Source organism: Zootoca vivipara, chromosome 17 (assembly GCF_963506605.1).
Source record: "Zootoca vivipara chromosome 17, rZooViv1.1, whole genome shotgun sequence".
Lineage (NCBI taxonomy): Eukaryota > Metazoa > Chordata > Lepidosauria > Squamata > Lacertidae > Zootoca > Zootoca vivipara.
Genome location: NC_083292.1, coordinates 39,463,968 through 39,488,814, shown reverse-complemented (window position 1 = coordinate 39,488,814; position 24,847 = coordinate 39,463,968). Strand labels below are relative to the sequence as shown.

At 49.7% G+C, this 24,847-nt stretch overlaps 1 protein-coding gene across 2 annotated transcripts in view; it reads right to left on the bottom strand.

The window, feature by feature from the left end:
* CGN (cingulin) overlaps positions 1-24,847 on the bottom strand; it is a 54,537-nt gene that overhangs the window by 20,982 nt on the left and 8,708 nt on the right. Inside the window, exons 1-11 of one of the 2 annotated variants that reach the window (XM_035097882.2) lie at positions 21,096-24,411; positions 13,860-15,086; positions 11,165-11,265; positions 10,587-10,656; positions 8,363-8,461; positions 7,317-7,468; positions 6,339-6,480; positions 5,553-5,765; positions 4,635-4,783; positions 3,114-3,255; positions 1,242-1,454 (exon numbers count right to left, since the gene is read on the bottom strand). In XM_035097882.2, coding sequence (XP_034953773.2) covers positions 1,242-1,454; positions 3,114-3,255; positions 4,635-4,783; positions 5,553-5,765; positions 6,339-6,480; positions 7,317-7,468; positions 8,363-8,461; positions 10,587-10,656; positions 11,165-11,265; positions 13,860-15,086; positions 21,096-21,347 — 2,760 coding nt within the window. In that variant the 5' untranslated portion in view covers positions 21,348-24,411. Of the gene's footprint in view, positions 1-1,241; positions 1,455-3,113; positions 3,256-4,634; positions 4,784-5,552; positions 5,766-6,338; positions 6,481-7,316; positions 7,469-8,362; positions 8,462-10,586; positions 10,657-11,164; positions 11,266-13,859; positions 15,087-21,095; positions 24,412-24,847 lie in introns of those variants that run through there. The other variant, XM_035097881.2, reaches the window with a different exon arrangement.

The window sequence follows — 24,847 nt, the reverse complement described above, 5'->3', positions numbered from 1 at the left end:
CCCCCTCTTTCTGCAGATCCTTAAATTTATTTTTTCATATCTTCTGCATATCCAAATTCAGTTAATTTACTCATTTAATTATCTACTGTAAATATATACTCTTACAAAACTGCAGGTTATCACAATAATCCTGCTAGTGTTTTTATCTGCTTCCTTTTTATCTGTAGCTATTCAATAAACCATTTCCATTTTTTAATAAAGAGTTTGTTACATTGATTTCTTATTCTTCCGGTAAGTTTTACTATTTCTGCATATTCCATAAGTTTTTGTATCCATTCTTCCTTTGCTGGGACTTCTGCTTCTTTCCATTTTGGGGCGAGTAACATTCTTGCTGCTGTAGTAGCATACATAAATAAATTTCTATACAATTTAGGTAGTTTTGTCCCTATGATTCCCAAAAGAAAAGCTTCTGGGTTGTTGTTTTTAACAAAAGTTATTTTGAACATCCTTTTCAATTCATTATATATCATTTCCAATAAGCTTTCATGCCTAACTCTTTTTAAAAATAAATAAATAAAATGCTTCCAATGTGCTAGTTCTCATGGTGGCAGAGCTAACTTTGAAGTCATCTTATTTTACTTGTTATTTTGTATTTTATTTACTGTTTTTAATTAGGTTTTGTACTTTTGGATTATGCGGAATGCTTTATCTGAGTGGATGTAGCAACCGAGTAATTTCGTTGTTCCAGCAAGGGGACAATGACAATAAAGATATCTTATCTTATCTAACCTAAAAACCAGGCAAGAGATTTGCCTCCCTGTGATTAACAGCAGGACCAGGGTATTTGTCCACTGTGGGAAAAGGACTCTGGACGAGATGAGATGAGATGAGGAAGTCGGGCGAGGGGGCAGGAAGAGAGATGGGACATCATGAGGGGCAGGTTTTCCCCCGAAAGCTGCGAGAAAAGGCAAGTAGCCAAGCTCTCTCTCCCTCTGTGTGGAATGTTCTACCACGCACGCAGCAGAACAGAGGTGGTACAGCCCCCACGTGGCAGAAAGGACTATACCGCTTTGGACCGCCCACAAATTTAGATGTTCTTATCATGTGACGGGTGAGGGGAGCTGGGCCCAGATGGGCAGGATGGATGCTCCACCCCATGCCTAAGGGCCAACTTTAACAGGGGGTGGGGCCAGACGCATGTCAATCACATGACATCACCGTGGGAACTCTGGGCAGGGAGCTGATTGCCAAGACACACACACACACACACACACTGGCAAAAAAACACCAGAGATCCTTGCCTTGAAGGCCTCTTCATAATCCTTCCGTAGCTGCTGGACGTTCTGCTGGAACTGCTGCTTCAGCTCAGTCACTTCCTGGTCGTGGCCACCCACTTCGTCCTCCAGAGCCTCTTTCAATGCCAGCAGCTCCCTCTCCCGCTGGCGGAGGAGGTCGTCCTGGGTCTGCTTGGACAACGTCAAGTCCCTCAGCTGATCCCGGACCTCACGCAGCTCCTGCAGGGACGAGGAAAAAGGAGAGAATTAGAAAGCCACGCGAACACACACAAACAAATCCACAGAGCCTGGTGCAAGCAGAGCAGGAATCCACCGTGGAAGAAAAGAGTTCTCGAGCTACAAGAGATTGGTGTGATAACACTTTTATTATTTATACCCAGTCACTCTGGGTGGCTTCCAACACATACAAAAACATAATAAAACATCAAACTTCCCAATACACAAATGCATGGCATCCACACCCAACTCCCCATCCCACCTACCTCTTCCCCCCCTTTCCTCATAATGTCTCAACAAGTAAAATTGATGTGTAAAAATGATGCATGAAAAAAATGAGACATTGCATTACCTTTGTAACCTAAGAAAATCTTTTATAAAAATAATTATTAAAAAAACAAATGCATGGCATGATTTTACTTCTTATACAGATGTTGAAGCACACCGTCGGTGCCAAGGGGGACAACTTGAATAAAATATTAGGGGGGCCGAGGTGAGCCCCACCTTGCATAATTAATCACACACACCCCATTTGAATGGGAACGCCCATCAACTTTGTGGGGGAATGGTCCTCTCAAATATTTTATGGGGGAGAGTGAAGGGACCTCAGTTCCTAGGAGTTGGATCCTAAGCTCAGTTCCAACAGCATATGCAAATATCTGGCTCATATACAGAACCTTTATTCTCAGTAATGACGGAACTCACAGGGGGATAACAGTTTTATTCTTCTACATCTTTATTATTTCTAAAAGGAACCTTTGCATGAGTTAGTACTTGATTATCCCCTTGGAGCCGCGCTATGTCTTTGTACTTTCGACCCTCCAGGATGTGATATGTTACGCTTTACATTTTTTATTCTCCACGTTCCTTCTTTTTCTTACGCTTGTGCTCTGTGCTTTGTCAACAAATCAATAAAATCAATTGATTGATCAATAATAGAAAAAGCTTGCATTTTATTCTTTATTCTTTCTACTCAGTATCCCTATGTCCCTATTTAAATCAGCCATTAGCACAAGACCATGAGGACTGGAATCTTGCCGCTTTATTTAAGGAAAGGGGCCTAGCTCAGTGCAATGATACCACACACTCTGTTCCCAGAAGTTCTCAGGTTCCATCCCTGGCAGGGAGGCCACAACCCTCATAACAAACAGGTCTACTGAAAACTAGTGAGCCAGTTTTTATGGGCTGGCCTGCCAGCCAAACTCAGTTCCCCACAGAACCCTCTCCCGGCTGCTAGAGCATGGGTAGGCAAACTAAGGCCCAGGGGCCGGATGCAGCCCAATCGCCTTGTCAATCTGGCCCGCGGATGGTCTAGGAATCAACGTGTTTTTACATGAGTGGAATGTGGGCATTTATTTAAAATGCATCTCTGGTTTATTTGGGACATAGGAATTCGTTCATTTTTATACATATATTTTTCAAAATATAGTCCGGCCCCCCACAAGGTCTGAGGGACAGTGGACTGGCCCCCTGCTGAAAAAGTTTGCTGACCTCTGCGCTAGAGTGAAACAAAAAGCTTCTGTGATTAGCCCCGCCTCCTGTCCACCCTGGCCCCGCCCCTGGCCCCACCCAGGTTCCAGAACCTTTGAACATTCCACATAAGCCCACCCACACTCCTGCAAGCCAGAGTCTGCCCTAGAAACCCCCGTGAACCAAGTGTACCTTCCTCAGGGCGCTGGCCTCTCCAGAATCCCCAGCGCCGTTCCGGGCCTGATCCGCTTCCTGCCGCACGGCCACGAAACGCTCCCTCAGCTCCTTCAGCTCCTCCTCGAAGTCCTCGCGTTCCACCTTCACCTGCAACAGCCTGGAGGTGGTGAAAGGAAGGAGCCAGAAACAGGAGGCATTTAATGGCGATTTGCTAAATTCACACCCGCCCTTCCTCCTGGGTGGGCCACACACTAAAGGCAAGATAAGTGAAACATCTAAAAGCTTCTAGGACAGATGTTATTCAAAAGCATTGGCTATTCTCCTAGAGCAGGCACGTCCCAACAGGTAGATCGTGATCTACCGGTGAATCACTGGACATCTGTGGTAGATCACTGGCTCCCCCCACAGAAGCTCAACAACTTTTGCTCCCCTAGAAAAAGCTCAACATGTGTGCCCTGCACCCCCAAAAACAGGGCCGTCCTCAGTCCTAAAAAAAGCCCAAGAACTTTGACCAGAACCCCAAAAAGCAGGGCTTTCTTTCCTAAAGAAAAAAAAAGCTCAACAACTTTGACCTGAACCCCCCAAAAGGGGTAGATCACTGCCAGTTTTTAACTCTGTGAGTAGATCGCAGTGTCTTGGGAGTTGGCCACCCCTTTCCTAGAGTTTTCCACAACATATTGTTTTCAACTCTGACAAATACAAAAGGTCAGGAAAGACAAAGGCTTCTTTGTGTTGATGAGGAGATGAGAGTTTCTCTGTCTCAAGTAAGACCTTGTGTAAATAAGATTACCGGCCAAAGCAAGCTCTCACCTCTCCCTGAGCTTGCATACATACTTCAGGTACATATGTCAGAGGCTCGTTTATATTTCGGGAATTATTCATGCTCTTACATAGCTGCATTGCTTTATACTTTGTGCATGCCCCATGAGCATATTATAAAGTCATTGTGTCCTATGTCATAAATCAAGCACTGCTAGGAGTTGTTTCTTTTTGTTTTCCAAAGTGTTTCTTATCGATTAAAAAAAAACACATCAGTTTGGCACCAGCAAATTTTTGTTCTGAAAGTGTGGTCCAGAGGAAAAAGTTTGAGAACCACTGACCTAGAGGGGGGCTAAGAAGGAAGGGGCGGCAGGAGGGTGAGTTTGAAAAGCTGGGGCCCCTGGATCAAGTTCACCTGATTGGTTGAATTAAACTAAATCGTTTTAATTGGATTTTGTATCCCATTAATTCTTTTGAATGTTCCTGTGTTACTATCTTCCTTAGTGGGTCACAGGAAGTCCTATTCAGAATAATCCTTTTTTTATATAATAGGATAGGGGCATTGCGGATGAGTTTATGAAGCCAAGGGGGCAGTGGGGGGCCCCCCAAAAGTTTGGAAAGTGCTGTCTAGGCTGCCCCTCAGTACAGAAGCCTAAAAGGACTGAGGCACAGAAAAAAACGCAGGACGCACCAGCGACCCACATGCTGCCTTGAGCATAAAAATAAATTGGCTCAATTTGTAAAGATTTGGGGAGGAATCGGGGGGGGGGGACTCACTCCTGCTTGGTGCTTCGCAGCTCGTCCTTGTTCTTCTGGAACATCTCCTTCCAGTGGGAGGCCTCCTCGCCACTCTCCTGCAGCTCCCTCTGCAGATTCCTCACCACGGTGTTGATCTTCTGCCTCTCCGACTCCAGGCTGGCCTGATCCTGGCGAGAGATGAGGAGAGGCAAAGCTACAATTTTCCCCACGTGCCAAATTGGTGGGCTGGCGCTGGAACCTTGTGGCAACGGGGCAGCGTCGTCTAGCACACCCGAAGGTGGCAGGCCAGCTTGGACGGCGCATGCTTGCGCTATGCACAGCTCTGAACTCCAAGCAGATGGAGAAGCAGCCCTTGGAGATCAGGAAACATGCCCAGGGAGGGTGGGGGGAGGCCTACGGTTCCTCTGCCAAATGGTAGGACTGGCCCTCTTTGTAAGTGGCGAATGGTGTTGGGAAGATGATTCTGGGGCACATAAGATGCTTGCTGTCTAATTCTGCCTAATGGCAGGACCGGCCCCCAGATAAAATCTGTAAGCGGTGAACAGGGTCAGGGCAATGATTCTTGGGCATAAAGGATGTTTTGTCATCTCCCTATGCCTAACGGTAGGACCGGTCCCTGGACAAGGTGTCAAGTTTGTAAATGGTGGCCTGGATCAACGCAATGGTCCATGGGTTATAAAGGATGGTCGTCGGCAGGATCCGCTGTGCCAAGTGTTTCTAACACAGAAGCAGCCTCTCCAACCCCAACCAAATGGATCTGAGTCAGGGCCCATAACCTGCCCGATATCCCTGCACACAGAAAACTAGCATGTCAGGGAGAGGGCAGGCCGCTTCTTCCTGATGTGCTAGATTTCTAAGTGCTAGATTTCTAAGTGCGAGGGGCTTCTTTCTCATTCACAAAGAGAAACTGGAGCTGGTAAAGCCCAACAGGCTCACCTGCGACACGTCCTCCATGTTGCGTCGGAGCTGCTCCATGTCATGCTGGTACTCCTGCCGCACCCGGTCCAGCTCCCGGTCGTGACTGGCCACCTCTTCCTTCAGGGCCCCCTTCAGGGCCGTCAGCTCCCTCTCCCGCTGGCGCAGGTGGTCCTCCAGCTTCTGCCGTGCCCTCAGGACCTCCTCCAGCTCCTCTCTGGTCTCCAGCAGCTCCTGGGGAAAGAGGACAGAGCTAGCTCTCACCCCAGCAGGCCTCCTCTCCACTCCATCCTCTCCTGGGGGCGGCTGTTCCCTCAGGCTGCCTCCATCTGCTTTGCTGGAGGTCCAGCTCCATCAAGCACCCCCTGCCGCTGAATTGGGCCAGCACTTAGAGTTTGAGTTTTTCCTCATCCCTCCGTGTCCCTTTTTCCTTGTGTGTCGTGGTTGTGGTTGTTTTAAGATTATAAGTTTGATGGCAGGGACCTGGCCCCTGTCCAACACTCTTAATCACAAACATGGTTTTGCATGTCTTCCTATACACACAAAAATGTAAGGCTGTCGTTGTGCAGAAAGAGCTGTTTGATCACGGAATGGACTCTCTCGGAACGTGGTGAACTCTCTTATGCTGGAAGTTTTAAATCCAAAATTGGGAGGAGGGGCACCTGTCAGGGATTATTGAACTGTGATTCCTGCATTGCAGGGGGTTAGACTAGATGAGCCCAAGGGTCCCTTACACCCCCACAACTCTGTGATTCTATTACACTGGCACATTGCGGGGCTACGCAGAAGCTCCAGGGAGCCACTTACTTTCAGCAAAGCATCCCTGTCTGGAGAATCTCCCATCGGCTCCCGGAAGCGGTCCAGCTCGTCCTGCATCTCCATCAGCTGGTCTTCCAAGTCGGCCAGCTTGGCTTCCGTCTCTTCCTTGATTGCTTTCACGTCCTTCAGCCTTAAGAATCGGAAGGAGAAAAGAGAAGGGGTGGGGGGTGGGAAGTTCATCTTAACTGTGCCGAGTAGGGCTGGAGGCATCAATAACTATCAGACTTTGAAAAGCCGGTTATTACTTGATCAAGTTCAATTTTGTCGAATCAATTATGCCAAACAGTTTCCATCGGATCGCAATCCATTGCTAGTTTTGAACTTGATTGTGTTGCTATTATCCTCCTCCTTAGTGGGACGTGCAAGCCACTACTCTGAATAATGCTTTTTGTAGAGTTGGGGACCACTGGAGTAGAGGATTAAATCAAAGTCCTTCTGCTGTGTCCTTGCCTACAAAGTTTATTTGCCCCTTGAGCTATATAGAGCCTGCAATATAAGTGTCACCGAGACCGCAAGTGACACATGGCGGCGACGGTGGCAGAGCTGCGATTTGGCCACAGCCAACTCTGTTCCCACTCCCCTAGCCCTCTGGATCCAGAAACGGCAGATCAGGACGCTGCGGCTGAAGGCTCAAATCCATCCTCCATCCCTCTTTCACTCCCGGGCGCCACCTGGTGGTGGTGGGCGGGGCCAGAGGCAAAAGTGGGAGGGGCAACACGTGCAAACTTTTGCCTCTGTACAGCAGCCCTGCCTCCCTCTCCCCCCCTCCTGCAAGGGTATTATGTACAGTGTGGTATATCCTTTTTTGCTGTAAGTCGCATGGAGACCTTCAGGTGACAAGACCCCCACCTGAAGGAGCGCAGGAAGCAGGTGCGGCCTGGGGGTCTTGAGATCTGAAGGCAAGGGTGGGCTTGCAGTTAACTCCGGGAGGCTCCCCTCCAAAAAAATAAACAGATTTGCACTTACTCTTGGACGCTGCCCTGGAGTTCCTGGCTTTTCTTCTCAAAGGCCACCCGCAGTCGGTGGCACTCCTCTTCCAACTCCTCCAGCTGGACCTCCAGGTCGTGGGGGGTGCCATTCCTGTGGCCGTTTTGCAACAGCTCCAACCTCTGACGAAGCTGCGTTGGGGGGGGGAGAGAGAAAGAAAGAAAGAAAGAAAGAAAGAAAGAAAGAAAGAAAGAAAGAAAGAAAGAAAGAAAGAAAGAAAGAAAGAAAATAACTAAGCCCAGAATGCAACCATCTACAGGTTTTTCCAGATGTTCTGACATTACCCAGAAGCCTCTGCTTCCACAGCTTGGGTGGGAAGGCATGACAAATATGGAGGCCGCAGGCCCACTGACTGGGGAGCAGTGGGGAGGGGAGAGAAGGAAATAGCAGAGACCCCAGGCACCTAACCCCAGTATGGTCTACACTGACTGGCAGCAGCTCTCTGGAGTTTCAGGCAGGGGACGCTCCCAGGCCTAGCTGGAGATGTTGAGGATTGAACCTGGGGCTTTCTGCACGCCAAGCATTTGCTCTACCACCGATCTACAGGCCACGTTTTAAGTTTCTAGTCCTTGTGGTTTTAAGGAGACGGCTGTGATAAATGGGAACAGAAGAAGCTGTCTTGTACTGGGTCTGCCCCTTGGCCCATGTAGCTCAGGGCTGTCCGGCACTGGCTGGGAGAAGCAGGGGACATTCCTAGCGCTACCTGAGAACACCTGGGACGTTCTACATGCAAAGCAGATGCTCTGCCCCTGGGGATACAGCTCCTCCCTCCCTAAAGATAAGAGCAAGAGTCCAGTCCTCATGGTTCTAAAATCGAGGGCTGATTTTAAACAGGGAACAGGAGACACTCCCAGCCCCTTTTCCAGGAGACTGAACCTGGAACCTCCTGCCTGCAACTCAGGAAAGAGAGCATGGCCCCATTTGTTCTGTTTCTTGTTTGTTTTGAGTAGGACTTGTGTCCTCAGGGGAAAGACAATACAGGCGAGGCTCTTGTTCCAACAAAAGGGGAAGAGGTGCCAACACACCTTGGTCTCCTCGTCCAACTTCCGCTGCAGCTCCTCCACCTTCTGCGTCAGTTCGCCCGCCGGGGGGAGGGAGGCTGTTGACTGCGCCGCAGGGGCAGCCTTCCCAGAAAAGAAAGAGGGGAGGGGGAAGCAAAGGGCATCAGATGGGGAGACGCTGGAGAAATGGGATACGGTCGGCACCTTGGAATTCTGGGGGGGGGGGGAAGAGACCGGCACCATTGCAAAAACCCCATAAGCTGGACATCTGCCCCATCCCCCCTGGGATCGAGAACGAGGTAGCAGAATGACTCCCCACCCCGCAAAGCTCTCCGCTTTGAAATGTAAAGCTTGGGCAAGCAGCCTTCTTGCACCCGAGGCCCTTTCCACATCCCTTCAACCGGAGAGTCATCTGTCTGTGGCCTCCCTCCGCCCTCCAGCAGCCGGTCCTCATGAGGTGTCAGTTTCAATAGAGAGAGAAAGAGATCTCTGTCAAGAAATGGGGCTGGAGGGAGGGCAGGAGAGAGAGAGAGAGAGAGAGAGAGAGAGAGAGAGAGAGAGAGAGAGAGAGAGAGAGAGAGAGAGAGAGAGAGAGAGATTTGCCCCGGGAGAGCTCTTAGAAAAAGAAGAACAACAAAAACCTGAAGTTTGCAAAAAGAAAAAAAGAAAGAGGTTTGAAAAAGTGCTAGCATGACCCCCCTGAAGATGCATAGCAGGGATTCATCACTATCTGTAGCTGAGCAGAGATCAAAGGTTCTGGGCTTTGAAATGCTTTCACCCAAACACTAGCTGACACAGGGTTTTCCTCTGCAAGATATTCACTGTAAAAAAAAAAAACCCGCTTTGCCCCACGGAGCAGGTGAGAGTTAATCTGTCCCTTTTCCACGTTTCGGGGGTCTCATGGGGAAAGTGGGGAGAAGGGAGACTGGTTTTGGTTTGATAGGGCAATGGGAAAGCTGCCCCCCATATCAGAAGGACAATCCTCTTTCTTTGTGGAGAAAATACATGCAAGTTCATTAAAATAATAATGATAATAATAATCACCTTCCCAGTAAAGAGAGCAATTGTCGTTCCAGGGCTGGTACAACCAGTGCCTTTTTTAATAAAAGAAATGTCTAGGGATACTCTCATTTTCCTACTCGTATTGAAATACTGCCCCTCAATGAGGCCAAACTTAGATTTGCAAAATGTTTAAGGGTATGCGTACCCCACAGGAAAAAAAAAAGCACTGGATACCTTAGACAACCCACAAGATGAAGTCTTATTGAGGCTGGGGGGACTGGGGTCCTGAGTTCGGGTCCTGACTCTAAAAAGAAAGTAGGGTTCCAGCCCTCATAATTCCGAATAAAAGGCTGGTTTAAAGAGGCGAGGACGCTAACTTAATACAAGCCACTGGGCCCATCTAGCTCAGCATTGCCAACACTGACTGGCAGCAGGGATTCAGGCAGGGGGGACATTCCTAGTCTAGCTGGGGATACTAGGGATTGAATCCGGGAGGTTTTGCAGAACGAAGTGAGGACTAGCATCGAGCTCATAGTTTGCACACAGGCCCCAGGTTCGATTCCTGGCGCCTCCAGTTAGAAGAAAAAGCTAGCATCTGATAGTAGAGAAAGGCTCTCTCAGCCTGAGACCCTAGCAGTGTTGCTGCCCATCAGAGCTTAGCAGACAATATTAGTCTCAAGGGATGATGTTTCTTGCTTGGTGGAAGGCAGTTCCAAATGGAAACTCTGGGAAAATCCAGCTTTCGGGTTTCCCACAGGTATCTGGCTGGCCACTGTGAGAACAGGATGCTAGCTAGATGGGCCATTGGCCTGATCCAGCAAGCTGGGCTCTCCTTATGTTCTTTGTATAGTGTGCATTGGGATTAAAGCAGAGCTTAGCTATTCCTTTCTTAAAAGGCAGGCTGCCTCACGCCCAGGCCTATCCTTTCCCTTAATCCCCTTCATGACCTCCTTTGCATGGTCTCCCAAGAACACAGTAAATAAATCTCCACAATCAAACAAACCGTATCCATCTCGGGCTCTGGAGAATCCGAGGGCAAGTTCTTAGTCCTCATTGTTTTGGAGAGAAGCCCGAGAATATTGGCATCCAGGCGGAACGGATGTGGGTTCAGCGGTCTGTCCTTGCCCCCCACCCCACCCCACCCCCGAACTGGGACGCATCAACCAGAAAGAGGGCAGGAATCACGCCACGTAGGAAATGATTTTGTCTCACAGCTGTGACATGGTGTTTTTCGCCAAGTACTTACGGATAGCGCTTGGACCTTCTCGAAGACGAGGTTGGTCTTTCTCTTCACCACAGCGTCGCTTTCTGTGTTTCTGAAAGTGACAAAAACATGTTTTTTAAAAAATCAAAAATAAAACCAACCAGCTCAGCTTAGAATGAAAATCGCCAGCATGTCAGATCTTGTTATTCCAAATAGGATCCAGCAGAGCCCTGTGTGTGTGTGTGTGTGTGCGCGCACGCTCCTAAAATGTAATCCAAACATTTTTTTTAAAATTACAGCAGACCTAGAAAGGGTTATAATATGGCACACACTGGCAAGATGCAAATAAGTCATCTGTGCATCGTATTATATTTTAATTTGCTCCTGTGAAATTTCTTTTAAAATAAAATAGCAATAATAGTAGTTCTTTCTGTTTTTTTAAGGGATTAACCCCCCCATTTGCGAAGAACGGGCCGATGAATGGGTATGGTGACTAAATGGAGCTTCCAGATTCAGGGGCAATCTACCAGACGCAGTTGCCTCCATGCCCCTCCCCCTTGAACTTCCCACATACATCCGATTGGTCGCAGCCCCTCCTCTGCTCCCGCCCCAACGCTTACCCATCCTTCAGAATACTGTAGATGAGCTCCTTGGTGTGGTCACTGCTTCCGGGCTGAGATACCTCTTGCTGGTCCTTCAGGAGGTCTGGGGTGGACTTCAGCTGGAAGAAAAACCCCAAAGATCAAACCCCAGCATTTTTGAGAGGGAGAGAAGGAGGGAAGCAGTGTTTTCAAAAGGCTGCTGCCAGTCAGAGTAGACGATACAGGGCTAGACTGGGGCATAGGAAACAGCCTTGGTCCATCTGGATCAGCGATGACGGGCAGCGGCTCCCAAGAGTTTCAGGCAGTGGATATTGTTCACGCTGCCAGGAGACGCCAAAGACTGAACCTGGGACCTTATACACAGGTGTTCACCAATATGCAGGTGAGAGCTCTCGTTTAAATTGGAAGCAGGGATGACGGTGAAGGCCCTGTGTGAGTGTCTGGAGGTGGTTGGGGGGTGGACGGCGATTAATGGATAGAGGTTGTCGACAAGACAGAAGTACTGTTTCTGGGGGACAGGGGGCTGGCAGGTGTGGGGGACTCCCTGGTCCTGAATGGAGTAGATGTACCCCCGAAGGACCAGGTGCGCAGCCTGGGAGTCAATTTGGACTCACAGCTCTCCATGGAGGTGCAGGTCAATTCCGCCTACCAGCTCCATCTGGTATGCCAGCTGAGACCCTACCTGCCCGCAGACTGTGTTGCCAGAGTGGTGCATGCTCTGGTTATCTCCTGCTTGGACTACTGCAATGCGCTCTATGTGGGGCTACCTTTGGAGGTGACCCGGAAACTACAACTAATCCAGAATGTGTCTGCCAGACTTGGTGACTGGGAGTGGCTGCCAAGACCACATAACACCGCTCCTGAAAGACCTACATTGGCTCCCAGTACATTTCTGAGCACAATTTGAAGTGGTGGTGCTAACAAACAAACAAATCTATAATATAAAGCCCTAACCGGCCTTGGCCTTGTATACCTGAAGATCCTGCTCTGAGGGTCTTCTGGTGGTTCCCCCACAGCAAGAAGTGAAGTTACAGGGAACCAGGCAGAGGGCCTTCTCAGTAGTGGCACCCACCCTGTGGAACGCCCTCCCAGCAGATGTCAAGGAGATACTGTAAATGTACTGCTTTCAGAGGACATCTGAAGGCAGTCCTGTATAGGGAAGTTTTTAACGTTTGATGTTTTACAGCAGGCATCCCCAAACTGCGGCCCTCCAGATGTTTTGGCCTACAACTCCCATGATCCCTAGCTAAGAGGAGCAGTGGTCGGGGATGATGGAAATTGTAGTCCAAAACATCTGGAGGGCCGAAGTTTGGGGATGCCTGTTTTACAGTGTTTTATAGAATCAGAGAACTGTAGAGTTGGAAGGGTTCCCAAAGGTCATCTAGTCCAACCCCCTGCAATGCAGGAATCTCAGCTAAAGCACCCATGACAGATGGGCATCTAACCTCTGTCTGAGGTTTGCATTTGCTGGAAGCAAACTCTCATTATCCTTAGCTAGCAGGACCAGTGGTCAGGGATGATGGGACTTGTAGCCCAATTAACATTTCTTAGTGATTGCTGATCTTATGCTACTTGAGGCACCTGTTAGGACCATTCATATGGCATGTATTCATTACTCATGACTGGTTATGTTTACAGGATTGTCATTCTTATATTTATATTGTATGCAAATATACAGTGGTACCTCGACTTACGAAGGCGATCCATTCCACGGCACTCTTTGTAAGTAGAAGTCTTCGGTTGTCAATGCGCCCGTTTTGCACATGCGTGAAGCCCGATTTTGCGCTTCTGCGCTAGCGCCGACCGTGCGTGCCGCTTCTGCACAGGCGCAGAACACACACGCGCGGCAAAAAGACTTCCGGGTTTGTCGACTCCGGAAGTCGAGTCGTTTGGATGTCAAGGTACCACTGTAATGGATTTTATTTTACATCATCGCCAGCTGATGAAGAATTACTATTGAAACAGTTTGTCATTCAGAAAAACTACTATGTTTTTTGATCACGGGTACAGGATTGTGACTGTTGAAAGGCTTGTTTGCCACCTTCAATACCGATGGACTATATTGTCCAATTTTGTTCGTGCAACAGTGATAGACTTTTATTTTCTGTGATTCTATTACATACAGTATTCTCTGTTTAAGAACTGCTATGCTCGGAGCTTCAGTTATTGCAAGATTGCAGGACTGGGACTGCGGCTTGTTTGCCTCAGTGATATTGACTGACTACCTTCTCTAATTTTGTTCATGCAATATTGATTTATTTTATTATCTGTAGCTGCACCATATGTTCTCTGTTTAAGAATTGTGAAATAATACAGGTTATATATATTTTGTTAGAACATTATTAGACACGTATTGCCTGCTATTGCTTAAAGTTTGTCTGTTTTTGTAACACAGGGGATTTCCTTTCTTACAGGTCTATGCTGATGGACAGGTGCTTCTCGGGGTCTCTGGCACGGGCCCCTCCCAGCGCTACCTAGAGATGCCACCAGGGACTGAACCAGAGACCTTCTGCATGCACGGCAGCTGTTCTGCCACGGAGGTACATCTAACTGATAACAAGCACAGCAACCTTCTCAAGACAAGCGTGCTGAACTGCTTGCCTTCCCAAAGGGCCCCCCTGGTCTCCGTTTCTAAATACACTGGGCCCCACAGGCTGCCATCAGGAGAAATTGGCACAGACAGCCCCGCGAAAACACAAGGAAAAAGTATCACCTGCAGGTCTGGCTGTGATTTCCTCGCCTGCTTCTCCAAGGCTGGCTCCTCCAGGCTCTTGTTGACCCATTCCCGGGTCAGCTTCGATTTGTCCAGCCCGTTCTCCTTCACCGGCCGCCCAGAGGCCCTGCTGAGGCTCCTGCTTCCCAGGGGCTCAGGGCTGGCCGTCAAGACCCCTGCCCCTCCTCCGGAACCTGCCTGGTGCTCCCCAGCACCCGGCTCCCGGCTGTCGGCCGTGTCATAGTAAGGCACCCTCCCGTCGAGGCTCTGCGAGCGCTTCCGCTCATCCAGAGAGAGCCGGCTCCTGCGGGACGGCCGCCCCCGCTGCTGAGCCTTTGCGTCAAACTTGTGGATCAGAGAGTCCACCGAGGACAGAGGCTTGGTGTCGATGTCGCCGGCGGTGGCAGGAGTGGCGGGCTCAGGAGAGTTCGCCACCGCCGGTTTGCGTACGGGCCTCAAGCCAGAGAGGCTGCCTCCAGTGTCCTCCCTGGGGCTGGGCTGCCGGCGACCAGCCAGGTTCATCATGCTAGTGCTCCTCACAGCGCCCCCCGGAAGCAGGGGCTGGGGGGTGTCAGGGGGGCTGGCCCCAGGGGCGCTGGGCTCGGGAGGCTCGTCCAGCTCGGGGTCAAGCAAGGAGCCGTGCGACTGAGTCCGCCGCAGCTGCTCCCCAAACAATTTTTTGTATGGCAGTGTCCGGTAGCCGCCACTGCGGTGCTGTGGGGCGGGCCCCCGCTCTAAGCCGCCTGCTTTTGGGGTCTGCCTCGGGCCGGGCTCCTCGTCCGAAGTGCTGTACCGGGAGGCGTGCCGGGACTTCCTGGCCCCGTACGGGTTCTCTGGCAGGTCGGAATCGGAGCTGAAGGAGCCCGAGGCATCTTTGGAGGAAGAAGCAGCCCCGGGGGAAGCAGGGAAGGAGTCCTCCCGCTGGGGGCTGCGGGCGGGGGGGCCGTACTTGCTCTCGCCTTTGATCTGCACCCCAAATGAGTCTCCCCCTTTCTCGCCGCTGTTGAGGACCACGAAGGGCTGCCCGTCAATGCCCTGCACCCGGACCGCCACCCCGTAGGAGCCCGGCTTAGAGGGCTTGGGGCGGATCTTCTGCGACTTGCTGGGCTCCTTCAAGTCGTTGATGAAGCGGATCTGGACCCCGTAGTCCATGGGGCCCGGCTTCTCGGCTAGGGTGCCGTTCACGTGGTGGTCCATCCTCTGAGGGTCTGGGGCCTTGAAAGGATCCTGCCAAAGCGGGGAGAGAACACAGGCTCAGAATCGTAGATTATAGACCTGGAAGGGACCCTGCGAGTCAATCTAGCCCAACTCCTCTGCAATGCTGGAATAATGCAGGACTTGTTTTTACCTATCGCAACACCCTGATCCTGCAGACTTCTTCTGATGTTCTTGTGCTAGCTAACACCTGTGAGCCCCTACATCTTAGGCTCAGGTTATATATACAGTGGTACCTCTGGATACGTACTTGATCCGTTCTGGGGTGCCGTTCTCACCCCGAAAAGTATGTATCTGGAGCGGTGCTTCCACACATGCGTGAAGCGCCGATATAGTGCATCTGCGCGTGCGCAGAACACTTCTGCACATGTGCGCGCGGCAGAACCCGGAAGTAAACACTTCCGGGTCTGCCGTGTTCTTAAGCTGAAAATACGCAACCCACAGCAAACGTAACCAGAGGTATGACTGTATGTATGTGCAAATACAAATATCTACATCCTAACGCACCGCAGCCTCTGCTGCCCTTCCTTCCAAGGAAGCCGAACCCTGGGAGAGTTCAGATGAGCGGGGTTGAGCCAGTCACCACCTCTTAGCCTAACCTACCTCACAGGGTTGTCACGAGGGTGAAATGGGGTTTGGACAAGAACCATGCACAGCACCTTGAGATCCTTGGAAAGGTGGTAGGTAAACATAACAGATAAATAAATGAATGAATAGCAAACAATATAAATGCATAAAACATTTTAATGAAGCGGTTGGGGAGGAGATGTCTCAGGAGGCTGAGCAGTGGGGTCAATCCTGCAAAATCCTAGCTCTGGCTATAACCAGAACTGCATCTCAACAGGATTTTTTAAAAAGTTTTTAAATATTGCATTGTTAATTTCTGTAACCTGCCCTGAGATCTTTTATGGTGAACAGCAGGAAATAAATTGAAAATAATGTTAATTCTTACAACAGCCCTGCAAGGTGGGACAGTATTGTCCTCTTATTGTGGATTAGAGGGTGGGTGGGGAGGGAGAGCTCACAGTAGAGGTGAAATTTGAACCCAGAGGCGGTGTGTGTGCAAGAGACTTCCTGGGTTTTGAGATTATTTCCTCAGCCACTATCCTCCTGCGCCTGATCTCCTGCTCTCAAGATTTTTATGAACCTGCCGTCCTTGCGCTAAGTCTGAACACAACTCCACTGAGCTCAGTATTGCCCACACTGACTGGCAGCAGCTCTCTAGGGGCTTCAGGCTGGCAGGCAGCCTCTCCCAGCCCTACCTGGAAATGCCACTGGGGACTGAATCTGGTGCCTTCTGCGCAGGGCAGATGCTCTCACTCCTGAGCCTCAAAATAAAAGATCCCCGTCCTCATGGTTCTGAGCCAAAGGCTGGATTTAATCAGGAGCAGAGGCAGACAGGGTCCCCCTGGACCAGTACTGTCTGCCCAGACTGGCAGCAGCTCTCCAGGGTTTCAGGCAGGGGACAGTCTTGGCTCTACCTGGAAATGTCAGAGATTGAACCTGGGACCTTCTTGCTGCTGAGCTACAGCCCTTGGCCAGAGATTTAAAATCCTGCATTAATTCAGGGATTAGCCCCACTCTCAGCGACTAGCAGCAAAGCTGCACTTTCACCTCCACACAACATGCGCTGGGCGGCAACTCCCTTTTACGATGGTGGAGCGAGCAGGGAAAAATAAATAAATATGCAAAGCGCTCTTATCGGGTCAAGGCAGAGTGCAGGTTGCAAGCGTTTCAAGTGGAAAAACACACCCCGCTGCCGTCAGGATCTGCCGCCGAGCAGGAATGCAAGGAGACTGAGAGCGTGGGTGGATAACACCTGCAGAACTTGGGGGCCAGGGTACGAATCCCAGTACAGAGACTACCAGCAAGGACTCAGTAGTCCATGTCTGTAAAATGGGTGGAAAGTGTGGTGGATTGCTGGTGGAGGCCAGACCACACACACACCCTGTGAGATTCTGAAATAAAAACTGTATAGGATCAGGCCAAATGCCCTTAAGAACCTAGAAATCTGGATAGACTGCTGCTGGATTTGGAGGCTCCATAAGAATGTCAGAAGAGGGCCAAAGGGGCCCTGTTTAGGATAGCATCCTGTTCTTGCAGTAGCCAATCAGACGTTCCAATAAGAGCCCTGCCAGAATGATCTCACCGCCAGGAATGCATAAACAACCCAGGATTTTTATTTACACAGCAGGACCATTCAGAGGGTGTCATTCCAGAGTACTTTTTTGCTAAGACAGCATTGCTCCACCTATCCGGCCAAATAATTGCAGGTTGTTTGTCCGATTTACACTTGGCAGACCTGCCTGTTGTGGGTACACCCATCTGCCTTGCTGAGCACCAGGCATCTCAAGGGGGGGGGAATCCATGGCTCTAAATCAGCCTAGGTTTCTAGTCCTCAGGAGCATTTGAGCAGCTTGCCTCACACCCAGGAATGGCTCAAGCCGTTTGGGGGCATGCACACACACACACACACACACGGAGACATCGCTCAGCAGCAGAACACATGCTCTGAAGTAAGGAGGTCCCTTGTTCAACCTCTGCCATGTTCAGCAGCGTTCGAAATTAGCCAGGCACCAGGCGCATTTCGCACCTGGCCATCGGCTCCTTGCTACCAAGTGGAGATGCCTGGGGGCCAGGATGCCACCTGACACCTCCACCAACTTGGATGCCTTTAAAAGAGGATCAGACAAATTCACGGAGGCGATTGATGGCTTTTCGCCATGATGGCTATGCTTTGCCTCCATGGACAGAGGCAGCAATGCCTCTAAATACCGGTTGCTGGAAACCACAGGAGGGGAGAGAGGGCATTTATGCTCAGTTGTTGTGGGCCTCCCCATGGGGCATCTGGTTGGCCCTGTGAAGGCAGGACGCTGGGCAAAATTGGGCCTGCTTTGGCCTGATCCAGTAGCCTCTTCCTATGTTCTAAGCATTCTGAGAGACGGAGAAACTGTCAAACACAGCTCGCAGTTTGAGAAAATCTCTCTCTCGCCGTTTCCCAACCTTCCCGGCGGAAACTTCCTGCCTCACACTCTTAGCTCCCCAGCCAGCCGGCATGCTCCCTTTTTGCTCAGCAGAACGAAGCCGCTACCTTTAAACAAGAAATGGATTTCAAAGGGTACTGGAGCCTCTTCCAGCCTGCAAGGGAGAGAGGGCTTGTGAGGTTTATCAGGGAAGCCGGGAACAAGCATGTGATTGTTTTCACGAACACCGAGAGTCTCACTGCCACCGTTCAGAAACTGGCTCCTTTCAACTCCATCAGAGCATCGTGGGATCGGGGACTGTTGAAGAGCATCAATTGAAAAAAACGTGACAATAATGCAGTGTCAATGGGAAATGGACCGGCAGAACCTCGGGAGCAGAGAAGCTGGGGGAGTGGTGCAAAGGGGTACCATTGTGTTCATCGCCCGCTGCAGGGCAGCCAGCTGACAGGCTGCCGCTTTTAGGCTGCTGAGCCGAATGGGAAGGTGGAAAAACAAAAGGGTTATGCTCCCCAGCCCACCCACCTTGCTTTCTGCAGCCCGCCAGATTACTGCTGCATACTCACTGCGACTGGAGCCCGCAAGAGCAATCCGAAAAGAGGAGAGGGTTAAAAGTGCATCCAGAAAGGGAGAGGTGTGTGGGTGCGTGGAGAAGAGAAATAAACAAATAAAAAAAGTTTGAGGCAGCTAAAGAAGCAGCCAGCGTCCTCCGTGGCCGAACGCCGTGGGAACCTGGCCGGCCCGCAGACCCGCTCGCGTCCGGGTGGCGGTGAGCCCTGACATTTTGAGAGCAGTGCAATGCGGTGGCAGTTTAGCGGTGCTGGAGGTGGCACGTGGCGGGGTGGCTGGGCTGCATCGTGGCATTGGTTCCACGGCAGGCGGGCAGCAAGAATGGGGAGAGCAAAAAGGCCGTGCTGCCCCCCGCCGGCAAGTTTCTTCCTTGCCGCAGGCTCCGCAGACCAGGCAAGCTTCCCGGCCGTGGGGAGGAGAGCAGCTGGCTGGCTGGCTGGCTCGCTGGCTGGGGGAGAGCGATGTCCTTGAGCCAACGGTCAGCCGAAACACTTATCTTGCCTGCTTTCTCCCCTCCGCCGTCCTCCCCTGCTCCCAGACGCAGGCTTCAAAAAGGGAGCCATGAAAACAAGCACAAACGGGTCTTCTTCCTCCTCCAGGCAGGGGTGAAGGGCATCAGAAGCAGCCAGGGCAAGAGGGGGATGCTCTGGGTGGTGGAAGCTAGCTGGTGGCTGGATGCAGAATTTGCAACATCAGCTGGAAGGTGTGTGTTTGTGTGCATGTGGTTTGATCACAGATCAGGAAAGGAGGAGGAGGAGGGGTTTGAGGTGGGGGGAGGAAGGAGGAGGCGGTGTGGAAAATGAGATTTGGGGATTCAGGTCTTTGAGAGACAAGATTTGCTGCCCCATGCGGAACAGCCTCTGCTGCAGAGAGAGAGGACGGTTGTCAAGACATGATAAGGATGCTGCTTGTGTGCTAAACCAGAGGGGGGGGGGTTAAGAGGTTAAGAGTGACCTGGCTGGGAGAGACCAGGGTTCAAATCCTCACTCTGGCATGAAGATCACTAGCAAGGGTGACCTTGGAGGCCAGTGGCTGCCTCGGTCAGCCTGGCCTACCTCACAGGGTTGTTGTGGGGATCAATTGAGGAGGGGTAGGACAGGACCGTGTGTTCCAACTTCATCTCCTTGGAGAAAAAGGTGGGCTAAGAATGAAATAAATTAAACTGAATGCAGCAGAGCAAGCCAGCTACCTTATTTATTTATTAAGTACAGTGGTACCTCGGTTTAAGTAAACAATTGGTTCCGGAAGTCTGTACTTAACCTGAAGCGTACTTAACCTGAAGTGAACTTTCCCATTGAAAGTAATGGAAAGTGGATTAATCTGTTCCAGACAGTCCGCGGAGTACTTAAACTGAAGCATACTTAACCTGAAGTGAACTTTCCCATTGAAAGTAATGGAAAGTGGATTAATCCGTTCCAGACGGGCCCGCAGAGTACTCAACCTGAAGCGTACTTAACCCGAAGTATGAGTGTACAGTAATTGGTTCTGGAAGTCCGTACTTAATCTGAAGTGTACTTAATCTGAAGTGAACTTTCGCATTGAAAGTAATGGAAAGTGGATTAATCCGTTCCAGACGGGTCCGCAGAGTACTTAAACTAAAAGTACTCAAACCGAAGCATACTTAAACCGAGGTAAGACTGTATTCACTGCCTTTCGGCCAAAGCAGTTTATACACTTTTAAAGGACTAAAACAGATTATATAACATGTCCCTCAAAATGGGACGGGGAAGGCATTTCGGTTTAGGGGATAGGGGTGAAAAGAAAATTAAGGGGTGGGGGAATGTAGGTCTATAAAAATCACACATGCTGAGGAGAAGAAAAACAGGAGAGGGTACATAAAGTTTTTGTCTCTTTGACTAGAATTACAGGTGCCCTGAGGCACACAAATAACACACAAAGAAGAATCCTATCTGTGGAACTCCCTGCGGCAAGTTCCACTGGCTTACATTTGAAAAAACAAAAAGGGAAAGGGGGATTAATCAAAACCGCAAAGGAGAAAAAGAAATCTGTCGCTGCCTATTAATGTGAGGGTGAAATGGAACTTCCAGGTCCAGAAGCAGTCTACCCCCAAATATTGGGAGGAAAGAGCAGCGGAGGGCTATTCCCATCATGCTCAGCTTACAGGTTGCGTGGGAGGCATCAGATTGGCTAATGCAAGAAGCATGGTGCGCTGAAATAGCTTAAATTCTTATTTTAGACTTGGGCTGGGAACTCTGTGGACATTTGGACTCCAGTTCCCATCAGCTGGGATGGCCAGAACACAAGAAGAGGCTGCTGGATCAGGCCAAAGGCCCATCTAGTCCCATATCCTTCTCTCACAGCGGCCAACCAACCAGAGAGAAACTGGTGAGCAGGATTTACGGGGGCAGGGCAGGGGAGCAAACTTCCAAGGCAGCTCTCAGGATCTGAGCCAAAATGATAACAACAACAATAGTAATAAACCCCACATCTCTTTGGCTCAAGCACACACCTTTCCAATCAGCTTTTGAAAAGAAGGAACAGCAACGGCGGAGATCTGACACGGAGGAGGCCTTTGCTTTCCTGCAAACGCAGCCGACGTGGCCACGGACTCGGCACCAACAGGGTTTGGAACACGGCAAGCAATCCAAGCAGAACGCGGCTGCCAGTTTCCGTCCAACAATCGCTGGACAGGCGCCAGCTCTGTATCAGCGGAGGGAGGGAGGAGGAGGAGGTGAGTCAGGTGCCCGTCAGAGGTTGGCATTCACTCCCTGGGCCCAACAAACAGAGAGGGGAAAGGGGGGGGGCTCCCATGAACCTCCACCCATCCACCCACTGATGTACCTGGTCAAGTGACCACCGTGGATTCGGAATCGCTGGGAAAGCGAGAGCCCCAGGAATGTGAGGCCTCTCTGACCCTTCCCCAGCTACAGACTCATGACTTCAGCTCCACATGATTTACTTATTTTAATGAGAGTCCTTTGGCTTTTTAGGAAACTAGGAATCTGCTTTATGCCCAGGCAGGACCATTTCCCAGGCCTAACTTGTGATAGACTGAACCTGGGACCTTCTGCACACAAAGCAGATGTTCCACCACGGGGCTACGGCCCTTCTGAGACAGGAATAAAGTGAGACTCCAGTCCTCGTGGTTACGGACAAAAATGACTGGTTTAAACAAGGGCACAGGAAGCAGCCTTGCAAGCAGTAAAGCCATTGCTCCGTCAAGCGCAGCAATGCTTGCCCTGACCGGCAGTGGCCCTCCAGGCTTTGACAGGTGCTTTTGCCAGCCTCACCTGGATATCGAACCTGGAGATCTGCCACTGAACTGTTGTCCTTCCACTAAACAGAATCAAGATCCTAGTCCTCATGGTTCTGACTTAAACCAGAACATAGAAAGCTAGCTTATCAGACTATCACTGCATCTAGCTCAGTATTGTCTGCACAGACTGGCAGCAGCTCTCCAGGGTTTCAGCCAGGGGACAGGAAGCAGCCCTTCCTGCAGATGCCACTGGGGATGCAAGCTGCAACTTCCACACGCAAAAGATGTGCTCTAACCACTAGGCAATGACCCTTTCCTAAATCTGCACAAAGCCAGGAGTACATATTCAGGATTTCCTCCCGCCTAATCGGCACCCAGAGATCCCAAGCATGCAGATTTTCAAAAAGAGCGTAAGCAAATCCTCCTGTGTTTGGGGCCAACCACCCCCTCATCTCGCTTTCTATCTGGTTTGTTTGTTGTTGATTTTGTACAGCAAATTGAAAACCAAGATGAATAATTGCTGGAGATGTGGAGCATCTCCATATACCGTTTTGGGGGGGGGGGACGACTCCTATTTCCAAAATTAGGAGCCCATGTGCCAATGCAGCCTAAGATATTCCTGCTTGGATATTTAAACAGAGAGCAAAAATATTAGTTGCAAAAATTGGGAAAGCTTCATACACTCCCCCCCCCGAGTGCACTTAATCTGGAGCACAGTGAAAATGGTCAAGTTAATTTAACACAGAAGACTCCTGAGGAAGCAAAACAACCAACTACATTTATGGAAAAACGGGTCGCTGTTATGTGTTGGCTCAGCCAGTATAATGACATGTGATGTTCTCAGATTATTGTAAAGTTTTTTTGTTGGAAGTTTAGTCAGTGTATTGCAGAAGTACAGTACTGCGAACTTTAAAAATATCAATGATTTTGTAAATTAAAAACAGGTTTACAAACTACAATTTCCATTGAAATACACACACACACACACACACACAATCAAAGCATAGAATAGGAAACATATTGAGGCCTCCAATCCAATAAATATTTCATCCTAGTGTTAAGCCCAAACTGAATACAGCGGACCTACAACAGTGTCAATCACACAACTATCCAACCGAGTCACCGTTTCCTATGAGTTTCCCAGCAACGGGAAAAATAATAAAACAGATCGAAACTTCTCTGGAAGTCTACCTCTCTGAATCGAACAACCATAGAATTCTAGTGTCCAAAGGGACCTCAAGATGTCATCTAGCACAGCCCCCTGCAAATGCCAGGAACTTCCTAAAACAGCATGCAAAGAGAGCGAAGCCTAGTGAAATCTTTGCACATTTGGGGGGGGAAATGCAGAGCGTCGGCTGTCACCAGAAATTCCCCGGAGCTCAGAGCCTAGGAAACCAGCCCCCTCCTGGGGAAGAAATATATACAGATGCCTGACCAATCCCATAATCTACAGCTCATTATTTCAATCCTCTCTAGATCATTAGCGCAACAAGATTTGCACAGAGGAGCATAACCTCTACAGCAGAGTTCACGTTATGCAGAGCACGATTCTTAGATGCGATGCAATATTGGAAAATCAGTCGTTTTCAATGAAGATCTTAAAAACTACACGGGCAAGACAAATCTCCTGACAGATATAGAATAAATCTATTTTCTAGTAAAGATTTGTATAGAGAAAAAAAGTGGAAACCTAAATAATAAAAATGAAATGCGTATAGACCACCGAAATGTAAAATAGCAGAATGAGAATAGTTGGAAGTCAAACACTTGGGTGTATTCACGTTGGATATGTATACATAATGTATGTATTGTATGTAATGTACTGTATTGTCTATTCTTAAGCTTAATAAAATATTAAATATTTCTTTTTTAAAAAAGGAAAATCAGTCGTAAGGATTTAAGACTAGAGGTCTGCAGATCCAGCCTACGAAAGAAAAGAGGGAGCGGTGACAAGACAGTTATCTTCAAACATCTATAGATAAAGCAAGCTTGTTTTCTGAGTTAGCAGGACAGGAACTAACGGATTCAAATAGCATGAATTGAGATTTTGACTTTAAACCAAAAACGTGAGCTGTTGAGACAGTGGAACGAACTCCCTCGGAAGGTTGTGGACTCTCCTTCCTTGGAGGTTTTTAAACAGAGGCTGGATGGCCATCTGTCAGGGATGCTTTAGTTGAGATTCCTGCATTGCTGGGGGCTGGACTAGAGGACCCCCAGGGGTTCCTTCCAGCTCCACAAGTCTATGATTCTACAAAAAATAATAATCCATCTAGTCCAGCTCCCCAGAGGCCATTCGGGAAACCATGAGCAGGGCAGGAAGGCAACGTACAGCCCTCCTCTGGCTCCCCACAATCTGGTGTTCTGAGGTATGCTGCTACTGAACATGGAGGCTCCACTGAGCCATAACTACTAAAAGCGGCTGGGCCCACGTGACACACACACTAAACACAACACAATTATTTCTTATGACAACGATCATTGTTACCTTTAGAGAGCCTCTGATGGGGCACGTAATGGGGTCACCCACAGGCCCCTAAGATTTGAGCAACCATTACTAGGGACTGCGCCTTTCTTTATTTATATCCCGCCTGTTTCCCCACCCCACCCTGAAAGCAGTTCAAGGCAGCACACCCACTTCTCACCCTCCTCTGTTTTATCTTCACAACAACCCTGCGAGGCAGGTTTGGCTGAGATATAATGAGCGGCCCAAGGTGATATGGCCAAGTGGGATTTGAACCTTGGTCTCCTCCCAGGTCCAAGTCCGGCACTCTTAACAACTACCACACACCAGCTCTCTCCACAGGCTCTGCCCTGTGGAGATCCCTGCCACAGGTCCGGCAACAATCGTTCCAGCCTTCCCAAAACTCTGCTCTTCAGACGGGCTTTTGCAGCGTGTGTGCTTTTCGAGAGGCCCGATTCAGGGAGCAACCTGAAACCACCACACCTTGGGCTTGCATCATCGATCCGTCCTTGCAGGTGCATGGAATTCCAGAGGCATGAGAGCA